This window comes from Chelonia mydas, chromosome 10, assembly GCF_015237465.2.
Source record: "Chelonia mydas isolate rCheMyd1 chromosome 10, rCheMyd1.pri.v2, whole genome shotgun sequence".
Taxonomy (NCBI): domain Eukaryota; kingdom Metazoa; phylum Chordata; order Testudines; family Cheloniidae; genus Chelonia; species Chelonia mydas.
In genome coordinates this window covers 67,829,367-67,855,898 of record NC_051250.2, presented here as the reverse complement: position 1 = coordinate 67,855,898, position 26,532 = coordinate 67,829,367, and the positions used below count along the sequence as shown (strand labels likewise).

The window sequence follows — 26,532 nt, the reverse complement described above, 5'->3', positions numbered from 1 at the left end:
TTTCCAACAAAATGTTTTTTTATTGGAAAATTCCAGTTCATCAATACCAGAGCTTTCTGTAGGAATGTTCTAGTTTTGATAAAACTTCTGTCAAGTTTCTCAAGTCCAGGATGGAATGTTAGGGGGAAAGGGAGAGGCAGAGGGTGCCAGCCACAGACCAAAATAGTTACTATCCCAGTAGTTAGGACACTCCTCTGGGATGTGGGAGACCAAGGTTCTAAACTAGGGATTGGCAACCTTTGGCTTGCCGCCCACCAGGGAAATCTGCTAGCAGGCCGGGATGGTTTGTTTACCTGCAGCGTCCACATCCCGCGGCCCGCGCCACTTCCCGCAGCCCCCATTGGCCTGGAACGGTGAACTGCAGCCAGTGGGAGCTGCGATCGGCCGAACTTGTGGACACTGCAGGTAAACAAACCGTCCCGGCCCACCAGCAGATTTCCCTAATTGGCCACATGCCAAAGGTTGCCGATCCCTGTTCTAGACCCTGCTCTGCCTGATTTGGAGCAGGGACTTGAACCTGACTCTCCCATATTCCAGGTTAGTGCCCTAACCAACGGGCAATTGGATATTCCTGTCTTTCATGTTGGAACTGTTCCATTCTGTATAAATAATGAAATAATTCATTGGGCCAGAGAAAGAGATTGACACACTAGCCCAGTGTTCAAAACATTCACATCTAAAACCCAGCTTCAAGTTCTGGGGTTTCCCACATCTAAGGTGAGTGACCTAACCGCTGGCCTATTGCTTATTCTTGGCAGAGAGGCGGGTGTCTCTTTGATTTTTGAGATTTTTGAAAAGTCAGTTTCATCCCAGTGCAGAACAGGGAGAAACTTTGAAATCTCAAAATGTTTTGTGGGATGAGAGAATCTTTTTCTGCTTAGCTCTGTTTGGAACACAAGTAGCAGGTAGTCAGATATTGGGCCAATATATATGTACAAATTTCTGGTTTCAGAGTAGCAGCCGTGTTAGTCTGTATCCGCAAAAAGAAAAGGAGGACTTGTGGCACCTTAGAGACTAACAAATGCTCAGATAAATTTGTTAGTCTCTAAGGTGTCACAAGTCCTCCTTTTCTTTATACAAATTTCTGTGACATTACATGGATAGTACATAAGTAGTTTAGGGTTTGTAGATATTTGATGTATCTATCTTATATTCCAATAGAAAGGGTTATACCACATGTGGGTCAGCATTGTTGTATATGGGTGTACATACAAATGACTAGTGTCTAATACATAAATAATTGGTGAATACACAAGTATATAGTATGCGAATTCTCTGTGCTAATAAATCCTCTGGAAGCTGGAATTATTTTTGGATGGTTTAGCTGAGGGCCGAAATCGTATGTTTGTCTAGTTTTCGTATTTGTTTTTAAAGTGTTTGTGATCTGCTGCAGCCCGTTTCTGCTTAAACCAATCCTGGGATTCTCTGCTTCGGGCTGTGTTTTCTTCTTGTATTTCTTGTTTAGCCTCATGTTAACTGTAGGATTTTCTTTTGTGAGTCAGTAGTTTTCTTAGTGTTTTTTTTATTATTTACATCTTGAAAATAGTTGGGGCACTAAAAAGTAAAACAAACAAACAAACAACCAATGTGAGGGTTATAGTAATAGCAACTTCTCAGGCCTTGTTTACAGTACGGGGGGAGATCGATCTAAGTTACACAACTTCAGCTACGTGAATAATGTAACTGAAGTTAACGTACTTAGATCTACTTACCGCAGGGTCCACACTACTCAATGTTGACCTCTGATCGTTCTCCCGGTGACTCCCCTTGCGCTTTTCATTCAGGTGGAGTGCTGGAGTCGACCGGAGAGCGATCTGCGGTCTATTTAGTGTGTCTTCACTAGACCCGCTAAATCGACTGCCGATGCATTGTTCGCTGCACGTCAATCCCCCAGTAAGTGTAGACAAGCTCTCAGAAAATACTTTTCTAAGACATGCAATCAAAAACAAACGCAATATTACTTGTGGCACCTTAGAGACTAACCAATTTATTGGTTAGTCTCTAAAGTGCCACAAATCCTCCTTTTCTTTTTGCGAATACAGACTAACACGGCTGTTACTCTGAAACCTGGCAATATTACTTGAATATATATCCTTAAAAGGGGTTCAAATTGGATTTTTTTCCCCAGGCATTTATATTATCTTTCAAATGCTGGCTTGTTTTTAGGTGTGGAAATGCCCCTTTGGATCATTTACCTCTGAACAGAATAACCACCATGCGAAAAAGATACAGGTGAGTTTGTTTCAGTTGCCACTACAGTATATCATAATGAACTTTTCTAGTTGTCCATATCACTAGCACTAAATCTCCCAGTTTTACCCGAACAAGTCTTTGTATATCAGAATCCGACTCACGCTTCACAAATAGCATGAGATCCCATCAGAGTGGAGTGAGCACAGCATTGGGAGCTCACCACTGAGTTCTAATCCTGCCTCTGTCACTGACTCCTTAGGGTGTACCTCATCTGTAAAATGATACTTACGTATAATTAGATATGGCTTATACAGCACTTGAGCTGTTGAACATTATGTAAGAGTTGTATTAAGTATTATTACTAGTGTAATTGGTAAATTTGTATTAAAAATTGGTACTAGTACAAAATTCTATTGGCTATCAAACATTTTGTTAATATTATTGTTTGTTCTCATATAGGAATGGCCTAGGCCCAGTAAAAGAAGGAGAAGCACAGTATGCAGTAGTCCACTGCACTGGATATATCAAGGCCTGGCCACCAGCAGGTAAAAGTTCCATTAAGGGCAGTATAGATAGTACTATGTACAAGACCAAACTGATCTCTAGAATCTATTGACCAACTTGCTAGTTAGACATCTGTGGCTGGATTTTCAAAGGAGACAAAGGGAGTTAGGAGCCTAAGTGCAGTGTGATTTATGTACCTATCTTCCACAGGCTCCTTTGAAAATCCCAGCCTCAGTCTGATAAACTGATAATCTCAGCCAGGTAGCTCGTTGTGTTCAACTTGATTGTGCAACTTTTATTTACTACACTTGCTCGGTTTGGCATACCAGATCTGGCCAACGGGCCATCAGTACCCTGTTTCCTCCACTCGATGTTTCAGAGGAAGGTGGAAAGAACCCATGAAACACCTGACCAGATTTGCTCCCTGTGGTGTGCAGGTGATGCCCTAGTGCATGTGGTTGTATTATGATTTTCTAAAGCTAGCATTGCTGAGAGGTACAGAAAAACTGATCACACTCTTTGACTGATTTCAGCTGGTTAGTCCATGTACATTTTCCTGCAAATCAGAAAGTCAGTCAGCGTCACTTTTAATGCGCATCCATATTCTCCTCAGTCTTTCAATATACTGCCCTCATTCTCCACATACGACGGCCATTGATGTACACTGGCAGAGTATCAACTGTCATCTACAAGAGTTGCACACTCAGAATGAGGGTACCATATGACTACAGAAGTATAATCCACAATTTTCAAACTTAGGTGCCTAAATAAAAATGGCTTGATTTTCAGAGGTTTTGAGGACCTGCAGCTCTCATTGAAGCGGTGGAAGCAGCAGGTACTCAGCACCTCTGAAAAACTGGCCAAAGCCAGTGCCTATTTTTAGACGCCCATGTTTGAAAATTTTGGCTTCAGTTTAGGTAACGGTACACTCACTTACAAGTAATTTACTGAGTGGAGAATATTACTATCTCTGCATCTTGATTAAGTTATTTTGTTTTGAATGTGGGTTTTTGGGAAATAAGTCTTTACATGCTACTTTGAACGGCAATGAAAAAACCACTCACCTACTGTAATTCAGTATTACAAATGAGAATATTTATAGATGGGAAGAGTCTGAACACAAAGGGAGACTAAATGGAGACCCGTCCAACATCATGAAGGGATAGTTTGACTGGCCTTAGCATTTGCAGAAGTTGAATATTTTAATATTCTTTTTAATATGTCAATTCCTGTTGAACAAGAGGTCTTGCCCTTTTGTGGTTATAGACTGAGTATACCACAAACATTATTCAGGCTACTCCAGGGATTAGGAATGCCAAAAATCCCATTACACTAAATCTGTACGTTGTTTGTTTGTGCAGATTTTAACATGCAGCTTTATATTTCTTATTGATTCTGTGCAGATTTATATTTTCAAAGGTTATATAATTATCTCACTCTCTCACACAGAGAGAGAGAGAGATACCTACAAAAATTAAAATGATGCATCCTTTTGGAATTTTATCAGCCTTCAGACAAGCATAATTCAGACCACATGTCATCTGCCTGTACTTTGGAACCACAAAGAAGTGTAAAAGTCCCTCTTTGCATTCCTAACGGCTGGTAATAAGATTGCTAAACCTCATACAATTTAAATTAGTGTACTGTAACTGTCAAAATATTTCAGTCATTTTTATCTCCAGACAGAGTAAACAGAGGTTTTAAGTCCTGTAACAAAATGTACTTTTTTACTTTAAGCAAAGTTCAGTTTTTAGAGTTTTTCTCCTGATACTTTCAAATGCAAGTGAATTAAATGGTCATATGCAAAATGGATACCCAAAGAAGTACACCTAGTCATGCTTAATGGGTTACTTGGGTGGTAAAGATGGTTAATTGGCACCCATCACTGCAGACCGTACACTGGTGAAAAACACTCGTTGAAGTGGACCACAGTGGTAACATGGAATGAAAGCAGGGTCAATGGAGCAAAGTGCAGTCAAATGCAGTACATGGCTTAAAGTAACCTAACAACAATGCGTTCTGTACTGCTGAGGTTATGGGGCAAGTGATGCTGTTTGTTCACAATTTCAGCCTGCGGAAGCACTCTATGTAGAAGTCCAGTCTGTCATTTCGACCGTCAGGAGGAGACCACGCAGAATTCTTCTTCTTGTGTGTTGGTAGAAGGGTTCCTGTGGGTCAGTGCACTGTTCAGTTGTGTGTTGAAAATATTCCTTAAGTTGGAGATGACAAAAGTAGGCTACCCTATACCGGAAACCTGCTGACCGCTATACATGCCTCCAGCTTCCATCCAGGACACATCACACAATCCATTGTCTACAGCCAAGCCCTAAGATACAACCGAATTTGCTCCAGTCCCTCGGAAGAGACAAACACCTACAAGATCTTTATCAAGCATTCTTAAAACTACAATACCCACCTGGGGAAGAGAGGAAACACATTGAGACGGGTACCCAGAAATTACCTACTACAGGACAGGCCCAACAAGGAAAATAACAGAACACCACTGGCCATCACGTACAGCCCCCAGCTAAAACCTCTCCAGCACATTATCAACAATCTACAACCTATCCTGGAAAACGATCCCTCACCTTTCCAGACCTTGGGAGGCAGGCCAGTCCTCGCTTACACACAGCCCCCCAACCTGAAGCAAATACTCACCAGCAACCACACACCACACCACAGAAACACTAAACCAGGAACCAATCCCTGTAGCAAACCTTGTTGCCTACTCTAGCGACGCCATCAGAGGACCCAACCACATCAGCCACACCATCAGAGGCTCATTCACATCTACTAATGTTATATATGCCATCATGTGCCAGCAATTCCCCTCTGCCATGTACATTGGCCAAACCGGACAGTCCCTACGTAAAAGAATAAATGGACACAAATCGGACATCAGGAATAGTAACATGCAAAAGCCAGTAGGAGAACACTTCAGTCTTCCTGGACATTCTATCACAGATTAGAAAGTAGCAATACTTGAACAAAAAAACTTCAGAAGCAGACTTCAAAGAGAAACAGAAGAACTAAAATTCACTTGCAAATTTAACACCATTAATTTGGGCTTGAATAGGGACTGGGAGTGGCTGGCTCGTTACAAAAGCAGCTTGGCATCTCCTGGAATTGACACCTCCTCATCTGTTATTGGGAGTGGACTGTATCCACCCTGATCGAATTGGCCCTGTCAGCAAACTTGTGAGGTAACTCCCTTCTCTTCATGTGCCAGTATATTTATGTCTGCATCTGTAATTTTCACTCAATGCATCTGAAGAAGTGGGGTTTTTACCCATGAAAGCTTATGCCCAAATAAATCTGTTAGTCTTTAAGGTGCCACCGGACTCCTTGTTGTTTTTGTGGATACAGACTAACACGGCTACCCCCTGATACTTGACACCATGTAAAGTATAAAGGAAATTCTGATAACGAGACCTGCTTCTTCAGTTTTCATTCGAGCAAAACTTGCCGCTCAAGTTAATGGGGTGTTTTATCTAAATAAGGACTGCAGGACTGACCCTCAAGTGTTGGTTTCCAACATGAAATAACTATATTCTTCTTGTGCCTATATGGTCTGTCAGACCCCAAATCTTTTTTTTACTTTCAAAGAACAGTTAGACTTACATATTCTCTCAGGGTCAGACTGTCCCTAGCCCTTACATGGGTGTGGGAAGAGAAAAGGGGGTGTACCCACTGTACCCCACACAAGAGCTGGGGACTTCCGTAGTCCTTGCATGTGGGCACTTCCAGGAGAAGGCAAAGCTATGGCCCTACATCCACCCTCTTCACACTCTCTTGGAAAGGTGGCCAGGCACATTAGGAGGTGCAGGCTGTACAGTCCCAAAGTGTGGAGCAGCTTGCAAACTCCATGTGCTCTCTGGGCATAGGGGGGAACATGGTAGTCCTAACTAGAGCTCCCCATGGGGAAATGCAGCACCACACCACCCCTCAACTGGGTAGGATCACAAAGTACATAACCTGGCCATCAGGCTTTGCTTCTGGGTAAGTAACTGTAGGGGAAATGCGGATCTGTTTTTAGGAGCAAGTGGAATATTGGCCTTGTGCAGACTGTCTGCACAGGGGGTGGATTTCTCAAAACTATTCATTTGTCAAAAACTAAATGAAAAAGTTGGTTTTGGAAAATCCAGACTCTTTTCCAGGGAGTTATATTATTTGCTTATTGTATGTGATGATGATTTATTAAACAATGAAATACAGTGCTAAAATATTTTCAATATGGGGAAAAGACTCACTATTTGAAACTAGCTGAGTACCCATTCCAGACTTTGATCCTACATTTGTTTTGTCTGCTGCCAACTGGCTATAAGAACCTGTGCTTCTGATTGCATGAGAAGTGTTGTAACTAATAACCAAACGTACAAAATATACCAATTCTACTTTTTTCCAATCTGTTATTTTAAAATTTAATTTAAAACAAGCATTTGCCTTTTTTCAATTAAAGCATCATATTCCTGGAAGGAAATGAGTTTTATGCAGTCCACGTGATGTTTTCGTAATAGTTTTATTCATCACATAGCAGTGGATGGAAATATTTAGTTGAGAGAAACTACAGTATGTCAGCATGTTACTGGTTTTGCAAAGAATAAATCAAATCCAAGGCCAATGTTTTTTCCAAAGGGAAACTACAGTCATTGTCATCAGAAGGGTCAAATAGATGGGTACCTTAGGGCACTTGAAGATTGAAAATCCTAGTAAACAAAGTTTCAAATAATACAGAATTCTGTATTTCTTTTGGGTGATTTTTTTGTGGGGAGTTGTTTTGGTTTTGTCTTTAGTTTTTTGTCTTGCAACTATTGATTCATTTCTAGTCTTCCAAGTCAGACTTACAGTAACTGTTTAGCCACAAAATGCCAGAGTAGTTAGGTTATTTTAAAATTTTGGCCTGAATCAAAAAGTTTGTGCAAAACTGTTCCTTTTAACAAAACAAAACAAAAAATAGTTGCTTGAATACTCTTTACAGCACTGTAATTGTTAATGCTTATTAAAAAAATGACTCCCTCTTCTTTGGAATTTTTCACAAGTACTTCTTCCCCCCGTCCCCCCATTTTAAGACCCACTGAAATTTTTTTTGGTCCTTATTTTTTGAGGACTTAGATTCCTGCATACACCTATTCAAGAGGTATTATGATCTTTTAAAGTGCCATGCACATGAATGGTACTGTACAGGTAATAATAATTGATGGAGGTATAAAATAATGTGTAGCCATGCAATGGTACATCATGTACGTTTTAATTCCATTTTTATGAACAATCATAAAATATCTATTTTGCAGTTTAATATAGTTGCAGCAGTTCTCAAACTGTGGGTCAGGACAGATAAAATGGGGTCACTAGGGCCGGTTTAGACTTGCTAAGACCCAGGGTCAAAGCCCAAGCCCGAGGGCTTCAGCCCTGGGCAGCAGGGCTCAGGTTACAGGCCCCCAGCCTGAGGCTGAAGCCCTTTGGCTTTAGATCCCTGGCCTGGGGAGATGGGGCTCCCTGGGGTGGCGGGGCTTGGGCGGGCTCAGGCTTCGGTCCCCCATCCTGGGGTCCTGTAGTAATTTTTGTTGTCAGAAGGGGGTCGTGGTGCAACGAAGTTTGAGAACCCCTGATACAGTGAAACCACAAAATCCACAAAGTCATTATTCTGCACCTATACATACACATGGAGTACAGGATTGTGGGGTTGCAGAAGGACAGGAGATAATGGCATTCTGTTGTTAGGACCAAGTTGGAAATTCATCAGGGACTGTTTAGAAAGTCACTTCCTTATGTCCACTGAAACACATGCCTTTACTTTATGGGAAACTGCTTGCTAGCACACAGTGATACTGTTAAATTAAACATGGCCTCTGGTTGCACAGTGTTCTATTTGTGGTTCATTTTCATGTTTAGCTCTGTCGATGTTAATCGGGACAAACGTAGTGCTACATTTGTTTATTAGTCGTAGCGTATGTTTTGGTGTTGAGAAATAAAGTTTTCTACTGGCTACATGCAAGAATGTGAATAATGTGTTTTTATTCTGTTGATGTTATTAATAGGCCAGTTTCATAGCCTTTCTCCTGGGTACAAATTTTTGGAACGCTTTTGGAATTACTAATTTTTAGGCAACTGCAGATTCTAACAAATCACATTGTGTTAAGAGTTAGATGAAGTAGTGATAGTACCAGTGCATAGATCTTGTTGACCTATCCTTATGAAATCTAAGTACATTTAATAGGGAATATATTATAGGGGAAGTACAGATCCCCTATGCACATTCACAGCAGTGTAAAATAGCATCTTTATAACCATCAGCAAGAGAATATGGAAAACAATTTCCATTCAGAACAAAAATAGACTTCATGGAATCCTACCAATAATAGCACCTAAATTACTTTGAGCAGGCAAGCAGGTAATCATTTTGGCATATTTTTTGCTCTAGAAGCTTTGGGAAGGGTTAGCAATTCACTGGGTCATGTACTGATTAATTCCAGGCAGTGAGATTTTTATGCATAGTGTGTCTTGTGGGATAACCCAGCTCATAAAGTTTCCACTGTGTTGCACAGACTTAATGTAATCCACCTCGCAAACAAAAAAACAAAAAAAGTGAATTTTGGAACAACAGCTCCCCTGGCCAACCCTGAGCTCAGTGAGGAATGGCATTTCTTTGCTAGGTTTAATTCTGGAGATTGTTTATGTTGCTTTGGGTTTATTTGGGCAGTCGTGGACCTGAACCAAGTTCCAAAAAGGGAAAGTGTTATTGAACACATCAGCAAAAAGATTATGAGAAATGGAAACCATCCAGCTGCTTAGCTTTTGCCTTCTTTTGTGGTATATTGGGTCTTTAAGGAAACTGTAAGAAAGCTCAGTGGAACTGAGGGAAAATACCTTAAAAATGTTGTTTTTAGATTGAAAACACCATTATAAAAATGAGACCCTTCAGCTAACATTATCCAACCTGACTGCCTAAATTTAAGAGCTTAAATACATATTTAGGCCAAAAATAAAAGTTGTCAGAGGAGCTAAGTGCCCTTAAATCCCATTGAAGTCAGTGGGGAAAAGCGGGTCCTCAGCATCTCTGAAAATTAATCCCCTAAACACCTCAAGGCAGAGGTGCCTCATTATATTTTTAAAAGTATTGGCGGGGGGGCATGCAGCTCAAAATAGGTGACATTGTTGTATTAATAATAATCGTTGAGACCAATAGCTCCTCTTGCTATTTCTATTTCTTTCTTTGTCCATCATGGCTTTTACATTTGTTTGTCCTGTATACAATTCTATTTTCAGATTATTGTTCACAGCATTATGGGGGAGGGGATAATGGATTCTGCTTAACATCTCTGCGGATTGCACACAATCCACAGGTGGACTACTTTTTGCATCTGTGAGGAAATACAGTGTGCGCATGCAAAGGATTTTTATATGTTTTTGGAGCGTGGCCTCAACTAATAGCCTGATTCCAGAATTTTATTTGTCAGTGTACAAAGCTTTAAGTATATATGCTTGGTCCTTCTTTTTCACAATACAGTTACCTCCATTTTCACAACAGGTAGCCAGATTTTGTCCCTGTGTGTATTTTTAAGCTGCTTTATGCCTTCAGATGACGACTAAATTCAGTACTTGAGAAAGACTTCCACTGTGCATAAACACAGCAGTGAAAACAAAACCAAAAACCCTACACCGTGCCTCAGTAGCTCTTTCTATATTGGTGCTTTATTTTATCCTTGATGCATTCGTGTGTTAATGGCTTTCATTTATGTACAGAGATGAATATTCTTTAGGCAGCATGGGATGTGTAGTTGTAATAGAACAGAGATTGTAATTATATTTGTTATAGTTGGTAGTCATATTTGTTCTACTAAAGGTATTACTTTTTAACTTAACTGTTTTATGGGCCTGATTCTTACTAACATTAAGACCCCTTTGAATCCCGAGAGTGTAAAGGGGCCTTGAAGGAGGTGTAACTGTAATTTATGTTCATGTTAAGAGTTCTCTACTTTGCCAGAGTTGTGTAAGGATCCTTAGTGAAAATGAGACTCAAATCCTGAATTATCCAGGGATCACCTTTTCCAAGTCTGCAAAATAAAAAATTTATTTGAAAAATAGTATGGACAAATGGAACTCAACGTATTTTAAAACTCTGTATTTAATGTGTGATTCTTTTAAAATTTACCCTTAAGTTCGTATACTAGCTTGCACTGTGCTTGGTCAAAGGAAGTGTATGGCTTTTATTCAGGGACATCAAAGAGCTTTACATGTAAAGAAGCTCATTAAGGGCCAGATTAGGGTCTTTGCATGCATTAAGAGGAAGGATGCCACATTGGGTAGGAGATGTGGGTTCTATTCCCAGCTCTGCTTTTAAGTTCTTGTATGAAGTGTTGTAGCCGTGTCAGTTCCTGGATATTAGAGACACAAGGTGGGTGAGATCATGTCTTTTATTGGACCAACTTCTGCTGGTGAGAGAGACAAGCTTTCGAGCTACACAGTTCTGTCGCGCTCTCCTTCTCACCAACAGAAGTTGGTCCAATAAAAATTATTACCTCACCCACGTTGTCTCTTTAACTTGTGTAACTTTGGGCAAATCACTTTTGCCTCACTTTCACCGTCTGTTGAAGGGGAACAATAAATCTTTTTCTCCACTGTAAAGTTCCTTTGAAATCTACAGGTGAAATCAGGGCTAATTATAATTATCTGAGAGTCAGAATTTGGGCCTCGGAGTGTAACCTTTGCTATGAGCAATGAACAAGATGACAACTGAGTATATTGCACAAAATACTCATTATTTTCTTGCATATTCATTTATAGTTTACTATATCTTATAATTGTGGGAAAGTGGAAAATACTGTGTAATGTTCAAAAACTGTGTGATCAAATAACACTTCTTATTAGTAGGAACAGTTTATCTGGAAAACCTCGTCACTAAAATTACCAGTGTTTTTAGGGTTTTTATCCCACGTGCATCATGTTTAAAAAGCTATATCTGGTTCTCCTCTAAACAGTTCAAGATTCCTTGCAGTGTGATTGACTTGTATTAGGAAGTATAAATGTCAGAGGATAATCTCTAAACATGATTGTTGCTTCATAACCGGTAGCTGACTTTGCAATTAACTTCACTAACACATTAAACTGCTTTTTAAGTAATTCATTCTCTGTTGTGTCTTAATGCCAAGAAACATTGGGAAGAGAGCTTGTAAATAGTTTAAAATAAATCAACTGTGTTAACAATAGAAGAGTTTTTCTAAAATGTATCACAGGAAGTGGATAACTCAAAACTTAGATTGAGAAATCTACTTACTAAAGGCTTAACCAAATAATATCTAAACAACACTCATGTAAAGAGCATTTCTGTTTGTGTAACACGAGTGGAAAATAGCCTACACGTATGCTTTGATTTTATTCACGTCTGTAATAGTTAATCCCATTGAAAAACTGAAAACAAATAGAGTTTAATGAAATCCGTATGTTTTTCAATCTCCTGTTTCCTTTTAGCATAACAAAGTATGCTGGATATTTTATAATAAAGGAAACGAATCCATTTAATTCAAAGGCAGGTAACCAGTCTAAATGTTGAAGTTGGTGTGTAATCCACATTGTACCTTTCTTTTAAAGCTGATATTTGGTGTATGCTATACCAAAGAAAAATGCATAAATTACATCTTGCGGTAATAACCTGAAAAGAAGTATTACTCAAAATATTATTGCCGGCATCAGAGTCTAGCGGCTGTTGTGTATGTTTCCCTTTGTCTAACTGAAGCCAGAAGATAGTGACTAGTTTCGTTTGTGAAATTGAAACCATCTATGAAAAAAGGCAAGTGATTCTGCTTTTTCACCTTTCCCAGCAGTAACAATGGTTTTGTTGTTGTTGTTGTTTATTTTAGGAATGACTATACCAGAAGAAGATACAGATGTGGGTCAAGGTAGCAAATATTGCCTTGTGGCAATAGGGAGGCTTCAGGTAAAGACGCTCCTTTATTACATCCACTGCTGCTGAAAATGTTAGTCAATGTTGTAGTACAGTTTTATATATCTGATTCTGACAGGGTCAGATTAGGGTCTGTACCATGCCACAAAAAGCACAAGGCTATGGTGGCTGTGCCCAGTCAAGTGACTCACTTGGAGTTGGATGGGCTGCAGAAATGATTATTTCTAGAAGTTTCCTGGGTACCTGACGAGGGAAACATGAGGGGGTGGAAATTGTTGTGAATAGATTTTCTCCAGTTGCTGATTTAAAAGGCTAATTAACTGGCTGGAAAACCTGTAGTTGCAAAAGCTCGTTTGAAAACAATAAAATTAATGCAGTCAAGAGGGCCTAAGTACTTTAAATGCTTTACAAAGCATAACTACACACACAAGCACTTAATATTGCTGAAATATTATATGGCAGATCCATGCACAGAAGTCCATTGAAAGTAGTGTAAATAAGATTTTACATCTCATTTGATCAAAACATGCAAATTTGAGGCATTTTATATGTACTGTATTTTTCCTCCCTTCATCCCTTGCTAATGGAGTCCTAGTGGATCAGAGTTTTGATCTGGAGCTGGAGTAGCAGTGGTGAACCTTTTCAATCATAATAAGGAAGCCATTTTTATGTTCCTGTCTGGGAATCATGCCATTAGTAAAAAACGTTTGATCCTAGTGCATGGTTTCTTGTTGGCCTTCACTCATGCCCATCTGTTAGGATGGCATTGTTCACTCTTAATGGCAGAATGACAGTGTCATTGGAGTGTAGCTGCCAAACCAATATCCGTTCAGATGAGCATCATACTGGAAACGTTACCACTTCGGCAAAGAGTGTCTCCTGTCTGATACAATATTTTTGTGGCATTGCTATGACATTTTTCACTTAATCACACTTATGTTCAAAGATAAAATACCTAAGTGGTGGACAGAAGGAAATTACGGAGTTTGCAGATGTTACAGCTGCCAAAATAGACTCTTGCCCAGAAATTCCATTAATAACTTGTGGAGCGTCAAAACATCTGTTCCATAAGAGAATAGCCAGCAGGCCCTCTGTGAGTGAAGGCAAGGTCAAGCAAGCAGTGGCTCAGGGGACAAGTTTAATCATAAAGAAATCAAGGTGTACAAATTTTAGAACTGTGCACTCCAAACAGTAAGCCATAAAGTCACAGCTAATCACCTCCCTGCTCTATTAACTGGTGTTTTGATGCTATTGTGCTACAGAGCAGAGAGCAAAAAGAGATTTTGTACAGATTGCCTTGTGCCTCTTTAACAGACCTGGTTGTTTAGGATGAAAGAAAAAGTCAAAGCAAAGACTTTTCTCACTCTTAGCCCGTGTAGAAATGGATAGAAGTAGATTAACTTGGCTGACTGCATAGATCTCAAGTAGGAACCTGGAAAAGTTTCATTCTTTCTGAAGAACCTTGATGAAAATTTACAGTAAATCTCTTTTTTTCTTTCAACGGTGATATCTGTTGTGCTAGCATTATGCCCTTAACGTTATGTCCGTGCTGAAAGCGAAGGTGTGATTGTAGCATGGGGAGGCATGCCTTTGCTACAATCACATCTCTTGCAATGTAGACATACCCTAAGAGTCCAATGGGAGAGACCTATGTCACAGTTCTTTGGGAACTTACTTGAGTTAGCTGTTAGAACCTTCTTTGTGAGGCATCTTTGATGGGCTTGTTTTCGTATTGTTCGGTGAGTCCAGGGTGCATGTAATGGAGCGATGTTTTTGTGCTGTGGACTAGACTGAAGCCATTTCAGTTTCATTTTATTTGTGTCCTTGTTTTCTTTATGAACCCTTTAAATAGTTGACAATAAACAGATTGTGTTGTTTTAAATGAAAAAGCAACCTCTACTTATGGTGACTGTTCCTTTTCCGAATTATATTTATCTGATTGTTTGTCCTAGGTAACTAGCTCACCTGTGTGCATGGACATGAATGGAATGTCTGTTCCTACCGAGTTCTTGTCTAGACACAACTCCGATGGAATAATCACATTTGTTGATCCAAGATGTATCAGTGTGATTGGCTACCAACCACAGGTCAGTTGCTAGTTTTAAAACTGAGAGATTGGTGAGAACTAATTAAGGAAATTCTCTCTCTGTGTTTGCAAATAAAAACGTAACTTCCAAAAGATGCAACAGTTCAGCTGATCTCCAGCTGTCTGTATTCTATACCTTATCACAGTCTGATGTTGTGTCATTTATTTTGCCATACTGTGCACACATCCTTAGAATTAAGAGCTTTCCCCTTAATTACAGGGGATTTCATTGTATCCTTTTTGGATTCATTGGTTTTTAGCACTGAACTGGTTCAAATCCTAGGCAGCTTTCAAATTTTATTTTTCAAATTAAGACATTTCTCTTAAAGCAATATAAATTCTGCTTTGAGAGATTGTTACAGTTGTCGATTTTAACTTCTCTACCAGTTTATCGAACAACAAGCAGACCTCCATTATGAAGCTTATTTTCCTTGAGGCTCATGTCTGCTCCTTTGAATAAATATTAAGGTAATATAATTGGATACTAAATGAGCTCTATGTGATGGCTTTCTTACAGATAACAGCATGTTATCTTTTAATCTCAAAGAAAACAGTTTCCATATGTAAACAATTGTTGTTCGCAGGCAAGACATTTTGTCCTTATCTGATCAATTTACTTTCATATTGATTTGAATTAGCTTTACTGTAAATTTGTCAAACAAAACAGTATATTAAAGTGAATGTAGCTGGATTAATAGAGGATTTCAGTGTCCTCAGGGCTATCAACCTGGCACCTTTTAACAAGCATTAAAAATTCACTTAAAACTGTTTTTAAAGGAAAGATATATGTCTTTGCAACAGCCTAAATGCAATGTAGGACACCAATCCTGCAAACCCTCGCTCAGGTGAGTAGTCCAATTGAAGGTAATGTGACTAGGTGTGTGAGCAAGGATTACTCTCTAAACTAAAACCTTGTAGGATCAGCACACAGGTTTGTATTTTTATAGTTTTATATTGTGCTTTACTAGGATCTTCTGGGAAAAGACATTTTAGAATTCTGCCATCCGGAAGATCAAAGCCATTTGAGAGAGAGTTTCCAACAGGTACTGTCCTACATTTTTTTTTCTAGTTTCTATGCAGAACCTAACGTTCATTTCTCAATACCAGGGGTCAGTTCTGATATCTACGAGTTGAGGGTGAATCTCATGGGGTAATTCCTATTAATATTAATGTCTGTAAATCCAGTAGTTTAAACTGGATTATACACACATCTTCAAGGTGCTATATTTTCAGAAAAATAGCATTGTTTTAAATAAAAAGAAAAGGAGTACTTGTGGCACCTTAGAGACTAACCAATTTATTTGAGCATGAGCTTTCATGAGCTACAGCTCACTTCATCCGACGAAAGCTCATGCTCAAATAAATTGGTTAGTCTCTAAGGTGCCACAAGTACTCCTTTTCTTTTTGCGAATACAGACTAACACGGCTGTTACTCTGAAACCTGTCATTGTTTTAAATGTTCTTTTCATTCTTATTTCTAAAATATAAATGAATATTCAGGGCATGTTTAGAGCCATAGTGTGGCTCCGGACTTGCCTGCCTAGAGCCCACTGACGTCAATGGGAACCACAAGGGGTTGGTTGTCTTCAGCAAGAATATGGTATTTTGAGTTGAAACTGGCTCCATTCCCGTGGTGTTTTTTTTTTTTTAAACCAAATATTTAAGAGGAAAACATTAAAACAGCAAATCAGAAACAGATACAGGCACACACATATCCAGAGAGAGGAATTGTCACATACACTCAGGGCTGGCCTAACTCCGGTCCCAACTGGGAATGTTACCATTGACTTCTACGGGAATACACACAGGCCAGCGCTGAGTGCTTTTGAAAATCCCATCTGTAATAGATCCTGTGGTCTAAATTCTCCACTGGTGTAAATTGGCACCACTCCATAAACTTCAGTGGAGCAGTCCCAGTTTTACCCAGCTATGAATTTGGCCCTTATAAATCATTTAAAGAAATTAAATACAGAATAAAGTAATAAAAGGCACACAGCATATGGAAGAGGTTCTCAGTCTGGATTCAGGTTAGCCGTGGATTTATATAGATGATTATCTATTTAAAGCATGGCACAAAACTAATTAAACCCCATAAAACGTGTATGAGGAAGATAATTCATACAATATTATTCCCATTTTATAAACTGTAAATCTGCAGCTCAGAGATTGTCTGTGCTGCAATCAGGAGTGTGATTGCAGCATGTGTAGATATACCTGGGCTAGCTTTGATCTAGCGAGCTTGCTAAAAACAGCTGAGAAGTTCCAGCATCATGGGCTAGCCTCCCAAATACAAGCCTGCCCAGGACCCTGGGTACATACTTGGATGGCTAGCCCATGCTGCTGCTTGTGCTGCTGCAGTTTCCCTGCTATTTTTAGCAAGCGAGCTAGATCAAAGCTATCTTGGGTGTGTCTACACATACTGTAAACAGTCGCACATCTTGACTGCAGTGTAAGCATATCCCGAGACGCCCAATCCAGCTGCTATGGAAGTTAATGAATAGGCACTCAGTGACTTCAGTGGGAGTTAGATCAGGCCAAAAGGGTCTCCTGATGCTGCACTGTTGAAGTCAGTGGGAGTTCTGTCATTGACTCCATTGGAACTATTCATGTGCTTATGGTTATTCATTAGTTTTAAGTATTTTGATGGATCAAGGCCTAAGTGTCTTGTTCAGGGTTCACACAGCAAGCTGTTGGAAGAGCCAGAGATTAAAAGTGTGGAGTTACAGGCCTTGCATCCCAGGTTCAATCCACTAAATCATTTTGCCTCTATCTTCGGTGGAGAATTCCTTCTTTGAATATTCAGTACAGTAGCAATGCAATCCAGGCTATTTCCATCAATGACTAAAAGACAATTAAACAAGTTATCTGTACACCAGATGGTTTTCATTTCCGAAGAATCTTTTTGTTTTTTGATAGAGGTTAAACATTAGCTTTGAATCTTCTTGTGTTATCGTGTTTGTGTGCACTGTTTTAAGACAGTTCAGGTTTTTCCCACCAAAGACTTCCATGCTTTATATATTTTTACAAAGTTAATATTTGCTTATTTCAGATCGCAGAGCAATAGATCATTACAGTTTGTTTTGTTATTGATAGTTTGGCCTTAAGAATTTTTTTTATTAAAATGGTAACTATTATTTCCAGTGAACTTTGTTTAAAATCCTTGGTAAAGTTGACATTTTTAAATTGCTGATGCTGTCAAAAGCAGGTTGGTGCATAGCAGAGTCAGAGGGATTTGCAGTTGTTGGTTGATTGCCAGAATCCATCTCAGAGCCTTTATTTCCTTGAGAAGATAAATTCATTCATCAGGGTGGGAAAATTAAGCCAGAATGATATGTTCTCAAGGCCAAGAACAACAAATAGAGTTCTGTATCAGAAGGTTCCAGAGGACAGCTATCTAATATCCACTAGGAAAACGTTCAGAATGGACGCTAACACAAGTTCTGTATTCTTTACAGTGGGTGTGGTGGTAGAACATTTGTTGATAAAAGGATATGGTTTATTGGATTGAAACTACAAAAGGATGTATTTTAAGAAAAACATTAACCCTGAACTTTCAGTAGGATGAATAGGTTTTATTGTTCTGGGCATAGTCAGTAGGATGAATAGGTTTTATTATTCTGGACATTACTGAAGTTTGTGTCTCTTCTTTATGTTCTGTCTATGTAACCTGGGATCCAGTGGATCACTTTAAAATAGAACCTTTTGAAAAAGTCAGATTAGAGCAATTCTCCCTCCACAACTGCTTGTCAGCAGCTACATGGAGTAAACACCAGATTTCTTCCAGGATAACTCCTGTTAGCAAAGTCAGGCTACAGACTACTAATAAACAGACCAATCCGAATGGGTGAGGATTAGGATTCCGCTATGGAGTGCAGCGTTTATTTGCACAGAATCTTCTTCCTTCCTTCCTGAGGCATTACATGACCTAGCCTGCTGTAAAACTGCAGAAAATAATTGCATGTGGCCCAGGTAAGTTTCAGCTGAATGCCTTAGCCAGATCTCAAGAAACATAACATTTCTTCTGAATTAGACCCAGACCATCAGATAATGGACAAGACATAACATGATCACAGTGCAGCTATGTGAGGAAAGGTTCTTTAGACCAGGGGTTCTCAACCTTTTTCTTTCTGAATCTGCCGCCGCCGCCCCCCCTCCACCGCCCCCAACATGCTATAAAAATTCTACAGCCCAGCTGTGCCACAACAACTGTTTTTCTGCATATAAAAGCCAGGGCGGGCGTTAGTTAAGGGGTAGCAAACGGGGCAATTGTCCAGAGCCCCATGCCACAGGGGGCATCGCAAAGCTAAGTTGCTCAGGCTTTGACTTCAGTCCCACGTGGTGGGGCTCAGAGCCCCAAGCTGCAGTCCTGTGTGGTAGGGCTTTGGCTTTCTGCGCTGGGCCCTAGCGAGTCTAACGCCAGCCCTGCTTGGTGGCCCCCCTGAAACCTGCTCACAGCCGCCCAGGGGGCCCCGGACCCCTGGTTGAGAACCACTGCTTTAGACCTTATTTGTCTAGTTTATTTCTGTTTAAAAGTCAGTTGTACATGTCACATTGAGAGATGGGCCCAAGCCAAAAATTTGGATCCAGATCCGAGCTTTCGAGAGAGTTCATGGGGTTGGGATCTGGGATCTGATGGTCCATTCTGGGATCATCTGTTGTTTCGTCATCAAAGCCTCATTGTGTCCCCTGTAGGACAAAGTTCCACTCTTGTGACAAATTCTTCCTTTATTACACACACACACACACACACACACACACACACACCACACACACACACACACACACCACTGACTTCAGTGGAACGTGTGCAATCAAGGGTAGAACTTTGGTCCTATATTACCAAACATCCCAATTCTTGTTTAGATATAAGCATGTAGGCCCTACAAACTATTAACTTGTTACTCCGTCTTCATCACAAATGCCTTAAGTTGTATTATAATAGAGCACGTATTCGTGGTGTTCATTCCACTATAAGCATAGCCTGTCTTCCACCCCTCCTTGTGAAATTGTTGGCACATTACCATGCCAATTATTCAGTCTTAGAGATGTCTTTTGTCTTGATTTATTGTTTTGCCTGTTTGTTTGTTTCCAAGTCTCGTCATAAGATGCAAGTCGTACCAAAACCCAGAGAAGCTATATTTCTTCTTCGAGCGGTTGCAGACATATTTTCCTCTCAGTTGTTCATGCCTAGCACACCGGAGACAGACATTTTTCCCTGCAGCAGTACCAGTCGGGGCAGTGTGCTCACCCTATACCTCCTCGTGGTTTTTTGTCTCTGTCTTTCACTTTTCTGTGATTATTTTATCTTGTCCCCGTCACATCCTTCCTGTCTTTTTCGGGATCTTCAGTTAAACGTTTTCCTCGCTGTAGTTTTTGTTCTTAGTGCTCGGTTTCTTACTCAAGGGTTTTCTTGGTAAAGTTTTGTAATGTTCTTCCTGATTTCTAATCTCAGCTTTATTCCTATTACTTTGTGCAGGTTTAAACAGTACATTTTATTTCTGCATTCAAATCTTGTTTGTTTCTTTTTCCGCCCTCTGGAAATTGTCTCACCTGTTTAGTGGGGTGACTGTGGAATTTCATCATCTTTATCCTGGCCAATATTTTCCTGCCGGTGCTTATTCATGAGATCAGTGTTTGAATTCTTCCTCTTGGGATTTCTTCAAAGCTCTTAATCATTTTTTGGAGAATTGTTGTGTTATATGGGAGTTTAAAAAGCTGGATAAATTCAGTGCTGTTCTATACCACTTTTTTTTTCTTTCTTTCTTTGTAAAAATGATGGTACAATGGAGACAAAACCTGAAATAAACTAATATTTTTTTTACCTACCTACATGCAGGAAAGAGATAATAAGAAATAGGCAAAATTTAAAAACATTCACTATCACTGCTAAGAACAAGTGAAAGAAAGTCCAACAGAAGATTTGGCTATACAAGGAATACAGGAGCAGAGCCAGATCTTCGGCCCCAGCTAATGAGCAGAACAAAGGAGACTTAAAAATGCCCTAAAGTTCAGTTGACTTCAGTTGATTTTCCAGCTTAAAAAGTGACCAAAGGCCCTGTGGCTATGTGTTCATAAGTCCCTGTGGTATGCTCTTTCTTGGTGCTCAAGGATTTACGCATGTGACTTCCTCACATGTTGAGATAAGAATGGGTGCTTCTTGAGAGAGGGAATAGATTTTTAAAGAACCTTATATTTGTGTGGTGATGTTCATGGGTATTGCAAGAGGGAGTATATAATGTGTTTGGAGCCTATAGATAGATTGTGTCCGAACATGTGAACATGAGAACAAAGAATCTTCCAACCCCGAAGATAGGCAGATATGACTTGACTGTCCAGACTTCAAAAGACATGACTGTAATGAACAGTTGTATGAGCTCCAGCTGCTTTGACTGTGCTGTCTTTCAAAAACATCCAAGGAGAAAGGATGTAGCCTAGGGATATATTGATAGACTTTACCCAGGGGGATATGGGAGGTGGACATTCAGGAATTTAAATGGCCATAGACACACATTCAGACAGAGGTGCTTCAGAATCAGATGCTTTGGCATGCCACGTCTGACAGAAAATTTTAAACATTGCAATGGAAGCGTGTCTGAGTTCTAGCATGTTTGAAGAAAAGCAAATTACATTTCCTAAGTATCCCTTCCTCAGAGTTTTTGCTTAGCTATGATGCTAAAGTGTGAGTGGTGCAGTGCAAATATAACAGGTAGCCATGCAGCCAAGTGGAATTGTAAGTAGTCAGACAACCTAATGAAAATTAATGTCTTTTCTTGGCATTTGTTTTGTACATTTTGTAAAGTTTGTTTTCTGATTATTTCTAAACATTCATCTGATAAAAGATGCTGTGGTTTTATTTCTCTCATAATATATTTTGATATATGTTCCACGTTAAAGCCTTGTTGTAATGCCTTCCCATTGGGATAAAGACACAGTCCATTGGTCTTTATATGTAAATTGGAAGAGAGTATTTTGTAATCCAGGACATGTCAGTTTTGTCCTTAGAGGCTAATTGAAAACACAGAATGGATTTGGGTTGTTGGGTTTATATAAAGAATACATCCAAATTGCATCTGTATCTTTGCACAGTTTCAGTATGAAATCTACTAGTTATTGGTGGTGTATTATTTGTTTCTACATCAGGTATCAGTCAGCTGTCTCTAACCTTTACAAAAACTTTTTTAGGTTGTTAAACTGAAGGGCCAAGTCCTGTCAGTGATGTATCGTTTTCGTACCAAAAACCGGGAGTGGATGTTAATCAGGACCAGCAGCTTCACTTTTCAGAATCCTTATTCTGATGAGATTGAATACATCATTTGCACCAACACTAACGTTAAGTATGTGCTTTTCATGGAGTTTGAAATGCTTTTTTTTTTAAAGAATTTAATCTAAAAACATGCGGTTAAAACCAATGTAAAAACTCAAGGTCAGGTTCTCGTGGTGGCTTATTTCCAGTTGCATTCATTTATCCTTACCCCCAAACTATAGTCGGGTTGTCTACAATACAAGTTCTCACAAATAAATGTTTCTGTTTAACATATATTGCCATATATTATGTGTCATTAGCATATGGGTGCAGCACAGATTAAAACAAATAACTATAACTCATGAAATCAGAAAAGCCCAACAGGCTTGATCCAGCCTCCATTGAAGGCTAGGATAAGGCCTCCAGCAGCACAATATCTGCCAAGAACAGGATAGCTTAGAGAATTAGTAATAAGGGTGGCGATTTTCACCTCTTGGTAGCTAGTCCAAATCCAGTTCAATTCAGTTGTGAGACTGGAGAAAAGTTAGCCCAGTTCATAAGCCCAAAGGGAAAGCTGCAGAGCGGCTTAAAGGAATGGCAAGCTCACATAAACAAGTTTCCTGCCTCTTGTGTGCTATAACTGTGTACATGTCCTAGACCTGTTCCTCCTCTCCTTGACTCATCCCTATGTCCTTGCAGCCAGTGGCAGTTTGCTAGAGTAACTCCTGAACGGACCATGGTAGGAGAAGACTGGCACTTACTTGGTGTTGGGGGTAAAGGTTACAAAGATGAACAGCTCCTTTGATTGTTTTCTTTGGCAGGCTCACATCAGCAGCTTGTGTTAGGTTGGCATCTTAATGCCTCCCCGGTCCTTTAGAGCCATGTGCTCAAATAACTGTGAGTCTAAATTATTCTGGGCACAATCTGTGACTATACCCATGAGAGAGGTTTAAGATGTTTAATCCCCAAACTGGTATTGTAGAGTTGCTTCCAAAGAAGTTCTCCTAAGAATCCAGTGCAGCCTAATTCACCGCATAACCTCATAACACAGACTATCAGAGCCAGCAGCTGCAGAAGCTAACGTGAGATGTTTTCTTCTGTTATGGATCTTTTCCCGACAAAATAATAATCTGATATTTTTAAAAGTGCTTTGGACTAAGCTGGGTGGGTTTTTTTTAACATGTTTAAAACTCAAAGGGAAAGTTGAGATCTATGTTACAGTCCTGTTAGAATGTGTTATGGAGATCTCAAACAGGCACTTAACTAATGTAGATGGGCACTGATAATTTCACTATCACAACCAACTCTCCTCTGGCTTTGCATTTTATAAATATGGTAAGTGTTCTTCCTCTGTTTCAACTATCACCCTATATTCTATCTTGTTGCTTAGGAGAGCGTTTTGACAATAACACAGACTTGGACACTAAGGGTCACTTGAAACCCAGCCTCACCCTCAATATGCCCATTTTTGCATATCCTACCTGTTAGCCTATGCACCAGAGTTTATAACGCTTGTAACTTGGTTATGAGTTAAACTCCCATAGTGCCCTGGGAATCATGCTGAGAAGAAAAAATGCTGGTTTGCTAAGAATTACCAGAAAGATGTAACCTTTACAAGAATTGTTCAGGAAAGAATACTGTTTTTGTAGCGTCCTAACAAACAACTATAATGTTCGCTTAAGTCAGCAAAAATCTGATGTGCCAGACAGATAAACAGATGTTCAAATGTCCTGGAAATTTATGTGCAAAAATAATGTTGTTTAAAAATAAATTCCTCTGTGAAAAAAGAAGACATAAGTTACAGTGAAAATATACAAAGTCCTATAAATGTACCAAATTGTAAGCTAACTTCAGAACGGTGTCAAACAGTGTAAGTTGTTTGTGATCAGGCTGCAAAAGGTTTTTTTTTTTTTTTTACAGATTGAGGTATGCACTGTTCTATTATGCACTGACCTAACACTACTTAAAATAAATGGTTAGAATTGGCTCTGAGGTCTCTTTAGTTGCCAACTAAAACCCTTATTGGTAACATATCAACCGTGCCTGAAAAAAAGGACATTCTACCCATTTGGAGCAAATAAATCTTGTTTATTGAAATCAGGGAGCTGGTTATTCAGCTGCCTCATTTGTACACCCAAATATTTATGTATGGGGGTGGAAAAGATGCACACCCATACTTTTGCACGTAATCATTTGCATACATAAAAACAAGCGTGCAAAATTAGAGACAATTGCTGATAACTGGATACCAACTGAAATAATTGGCTTTTATTTCCAGAGTCCAGAGATCTAAATTTTGACCTATAAATTAAGTAGTGTTGACTATTGTGCCATATTTTCCTTTTCAAGATACCTTGGCTCCCTAGCACAGACTGAGATGAATAAAATTGTGCTAGTATCTGGATCCTGTCATATCTATCCTTACTTGGTTTTAAAAACAAACCAGAGATGTTTCCCTAATAAGGAGATTGGATGCTGTTAGTTTGACAGATGTTTCCACGTTATCTCTTATACAAAATGAAATTGCTAAATATGTTTTGCCTTCCCTCCTTCTTTGGAGAGCTGTGACACAATAAAAAAAAGTCTGTTGGTTTGGGTTTTTTTTTTTTAAAAAAAAAAAGCTTGTAAATTTAAGTACTAGATTAGAAGGAACAGAACATCTATCTAGGTTGTGTTCAACTGACTTATTTTTTCTTTTCCCGTTTCCTCTCTCCTCCATACACACATGCACAGTGCAATTCTTACTGTTATGGCTCACTAGCTATTGCTATGCTTCACCTGTGTATGGATATATTATTTTCTGGATACTTTGGGGAAGAGTCTCAGCTTGAGTAAATAGTCACAGCTCTACTGACTTCTGCTCCCTTGCCATTTGTGTATGTATATGACGCTCACCTTCTGAAGGGCAGCTTTTCAGAATTAGCCTCTGATTTGCATGCCCATTTTTTGCATGTCTAATTGTAACTGAATCAGTGGAGGTTCATCTCTTGCATGCACAGATGGTTAATTTGCAAATGGACACTGGGCCCAACAGGCTGATTTACTTGAAGACACAGGGGGTGCATATTCTCTTTTACAGATGCAGTCAACTGTGTATGCAAAATCAGAAACAGGTTTTGATTTGTGTATACATTTTATAATGCATCTAGCACCATAGTATATTGGCTCAAGATTGCTTAAAAATTTGGCCACAAGTATTTGTTTGAGACAAGGGACCAGGTAAACATATGTTTAATTCTATTCTATATTTCGACAATATCCCTTTTAAAATCCTAGTTTCTATGTCTGTCTATATCTTTACGCAACTGGATATGGCAGTTGTCCACGCAACAAATATTCCCCCTGGGCTTTCTCATTTAAGGAATATCTGGAAATGTTGAACAATAATCGGTTAAAAAGGCCTTTACAACTCTGCATTTTCAAACTATGCAGATGGCTTACCTGGCAAGGAGGTATGCGAGTATTGTGAGACATAATTGTCTTTGTCTATGTAGGTCTGGCCAGATTGAAGATTTATACATGCTCTACTTTCTTAAAACCTCTGTGGTCACCTGAAAAATAAGTGGTTAGCCCCATTCCTGGCTCACATGCCTTTTACCTCACCAGCTTAAAAACTAGAATACTGGTTATGTAGTGAAAATGTTTTGATGGTGTGTGCTGTGGCCCTGTTTGCCTACTCAGCCACAGAAACAAGAAAAGAGTGTGTGACTTAGCTTAAATAGTATATTTCTAACCCTTGTTGTTTTATTTTTAGAATTTGCTTTAGGGTGATAATTTTAAAGCTCTTGGAGGAAGGGTTTATCTTGTGAGGCTTTTTTTTTCTTTTCTTTTCTTTTCTTTTTTTTTTTTCATTTTAAAATTCGTATTCATTTTACTGAGCTGTTAGTTTTAAACCATGTATTTATCTTACAGGCACTCTGACCTGAGACTGATGCTATATTAATACGTTTGATTTGATATATAGATATATGTTGATAAATAGCTATCAATTGAATTCAGAGAGAAGTCTGTTTTGCCTGCCAGTGATCTCTGTTATTAGAAAGGTTTCATTTTGTGTTGCCCAGTGAATGCAGTTTGTTTTCCAAAGAGGACTGTAGAGGGCAGTGGTGGTCATGGTTGTTTTTTAGAATATTGTTTTGGAACTTGAAGCAGTTGACTTTCCCAACTTCGTTTCTGTGTTTAGTACCTTGCCAAAAAAAAGAGAAAAATTAGCTTGGTTTCTTTTGGATATAATCATTTCCTGCAGAAATGAAGTATTTAACGTTTAGCATTTGTACTGTGTTCAGCTGAAAAGGAGACTGCTACACGTCACCTCACCACATCATCTTCCTCTTCGAGTTCCAGAAAAAATTGACTAACATTTATTTAACACACAGGTTGAGGTGCCTTTGAATGAGCCCATCTACCCTGAGATGAATGAACAGTTTCTTAATTTTGTATGCACAGAGAGAAGAAATGGGTTGTTTCGTAACCTTTAGAGATCTTGATGTTTTCATTTTTCATGAGCCTGATTGGATTATTGTGTGTATTGATGAATCCGGGACTTCTGTTGGTCTTGAAATATTTTAGTGGTAGAGTTGCAGTCCTCCGAAGGATCTGGTGCAG

The 26,532-nt window shown here is 39.3% G+C and overlaps 1 protein-coding gene across 4 annotated transcripts in view; it reads left to right on the top strand.

Moving 5' to 3' along the window:
- ARNT2 (aryl hydrocarbon receptor nuclear translocator 2) overlaps positions 1–26,532 on the top strand; it is a 137,691-nt gene that overhangs the window by 78,935 nt on the left and 32,224 nt on the right. For all 4 annotated transcript variants that reach the window (XM_037911187.2, XM_037911186.2, XM_043523799.1 and 1 more), the window contains exons 7-12: positions 2,167–2,232; positions 2,653–2,738; positions 12,555–12,631; positions 14,551–14,685; positions 15,653–15,727; positions 21,867–22,018. In XM_037911187.2, the coding sequence (XP_037767115.2) occupies positions 2,167–2,232; positions 2,653–2,738; positions 12,555–12,631; positions 14,551–14,685; positions 15,653–15,727; positions 21,867–22,018 (591 nt within the window). The remainder of the gene's footprint in view (positions 1–2,166; positions 2,233–2,652; positions 2,739–12,554; positions 12,632–14,550; positions 14,686–15,652; positions 15,728–21,866; positions 22,019–26,532) is intronic.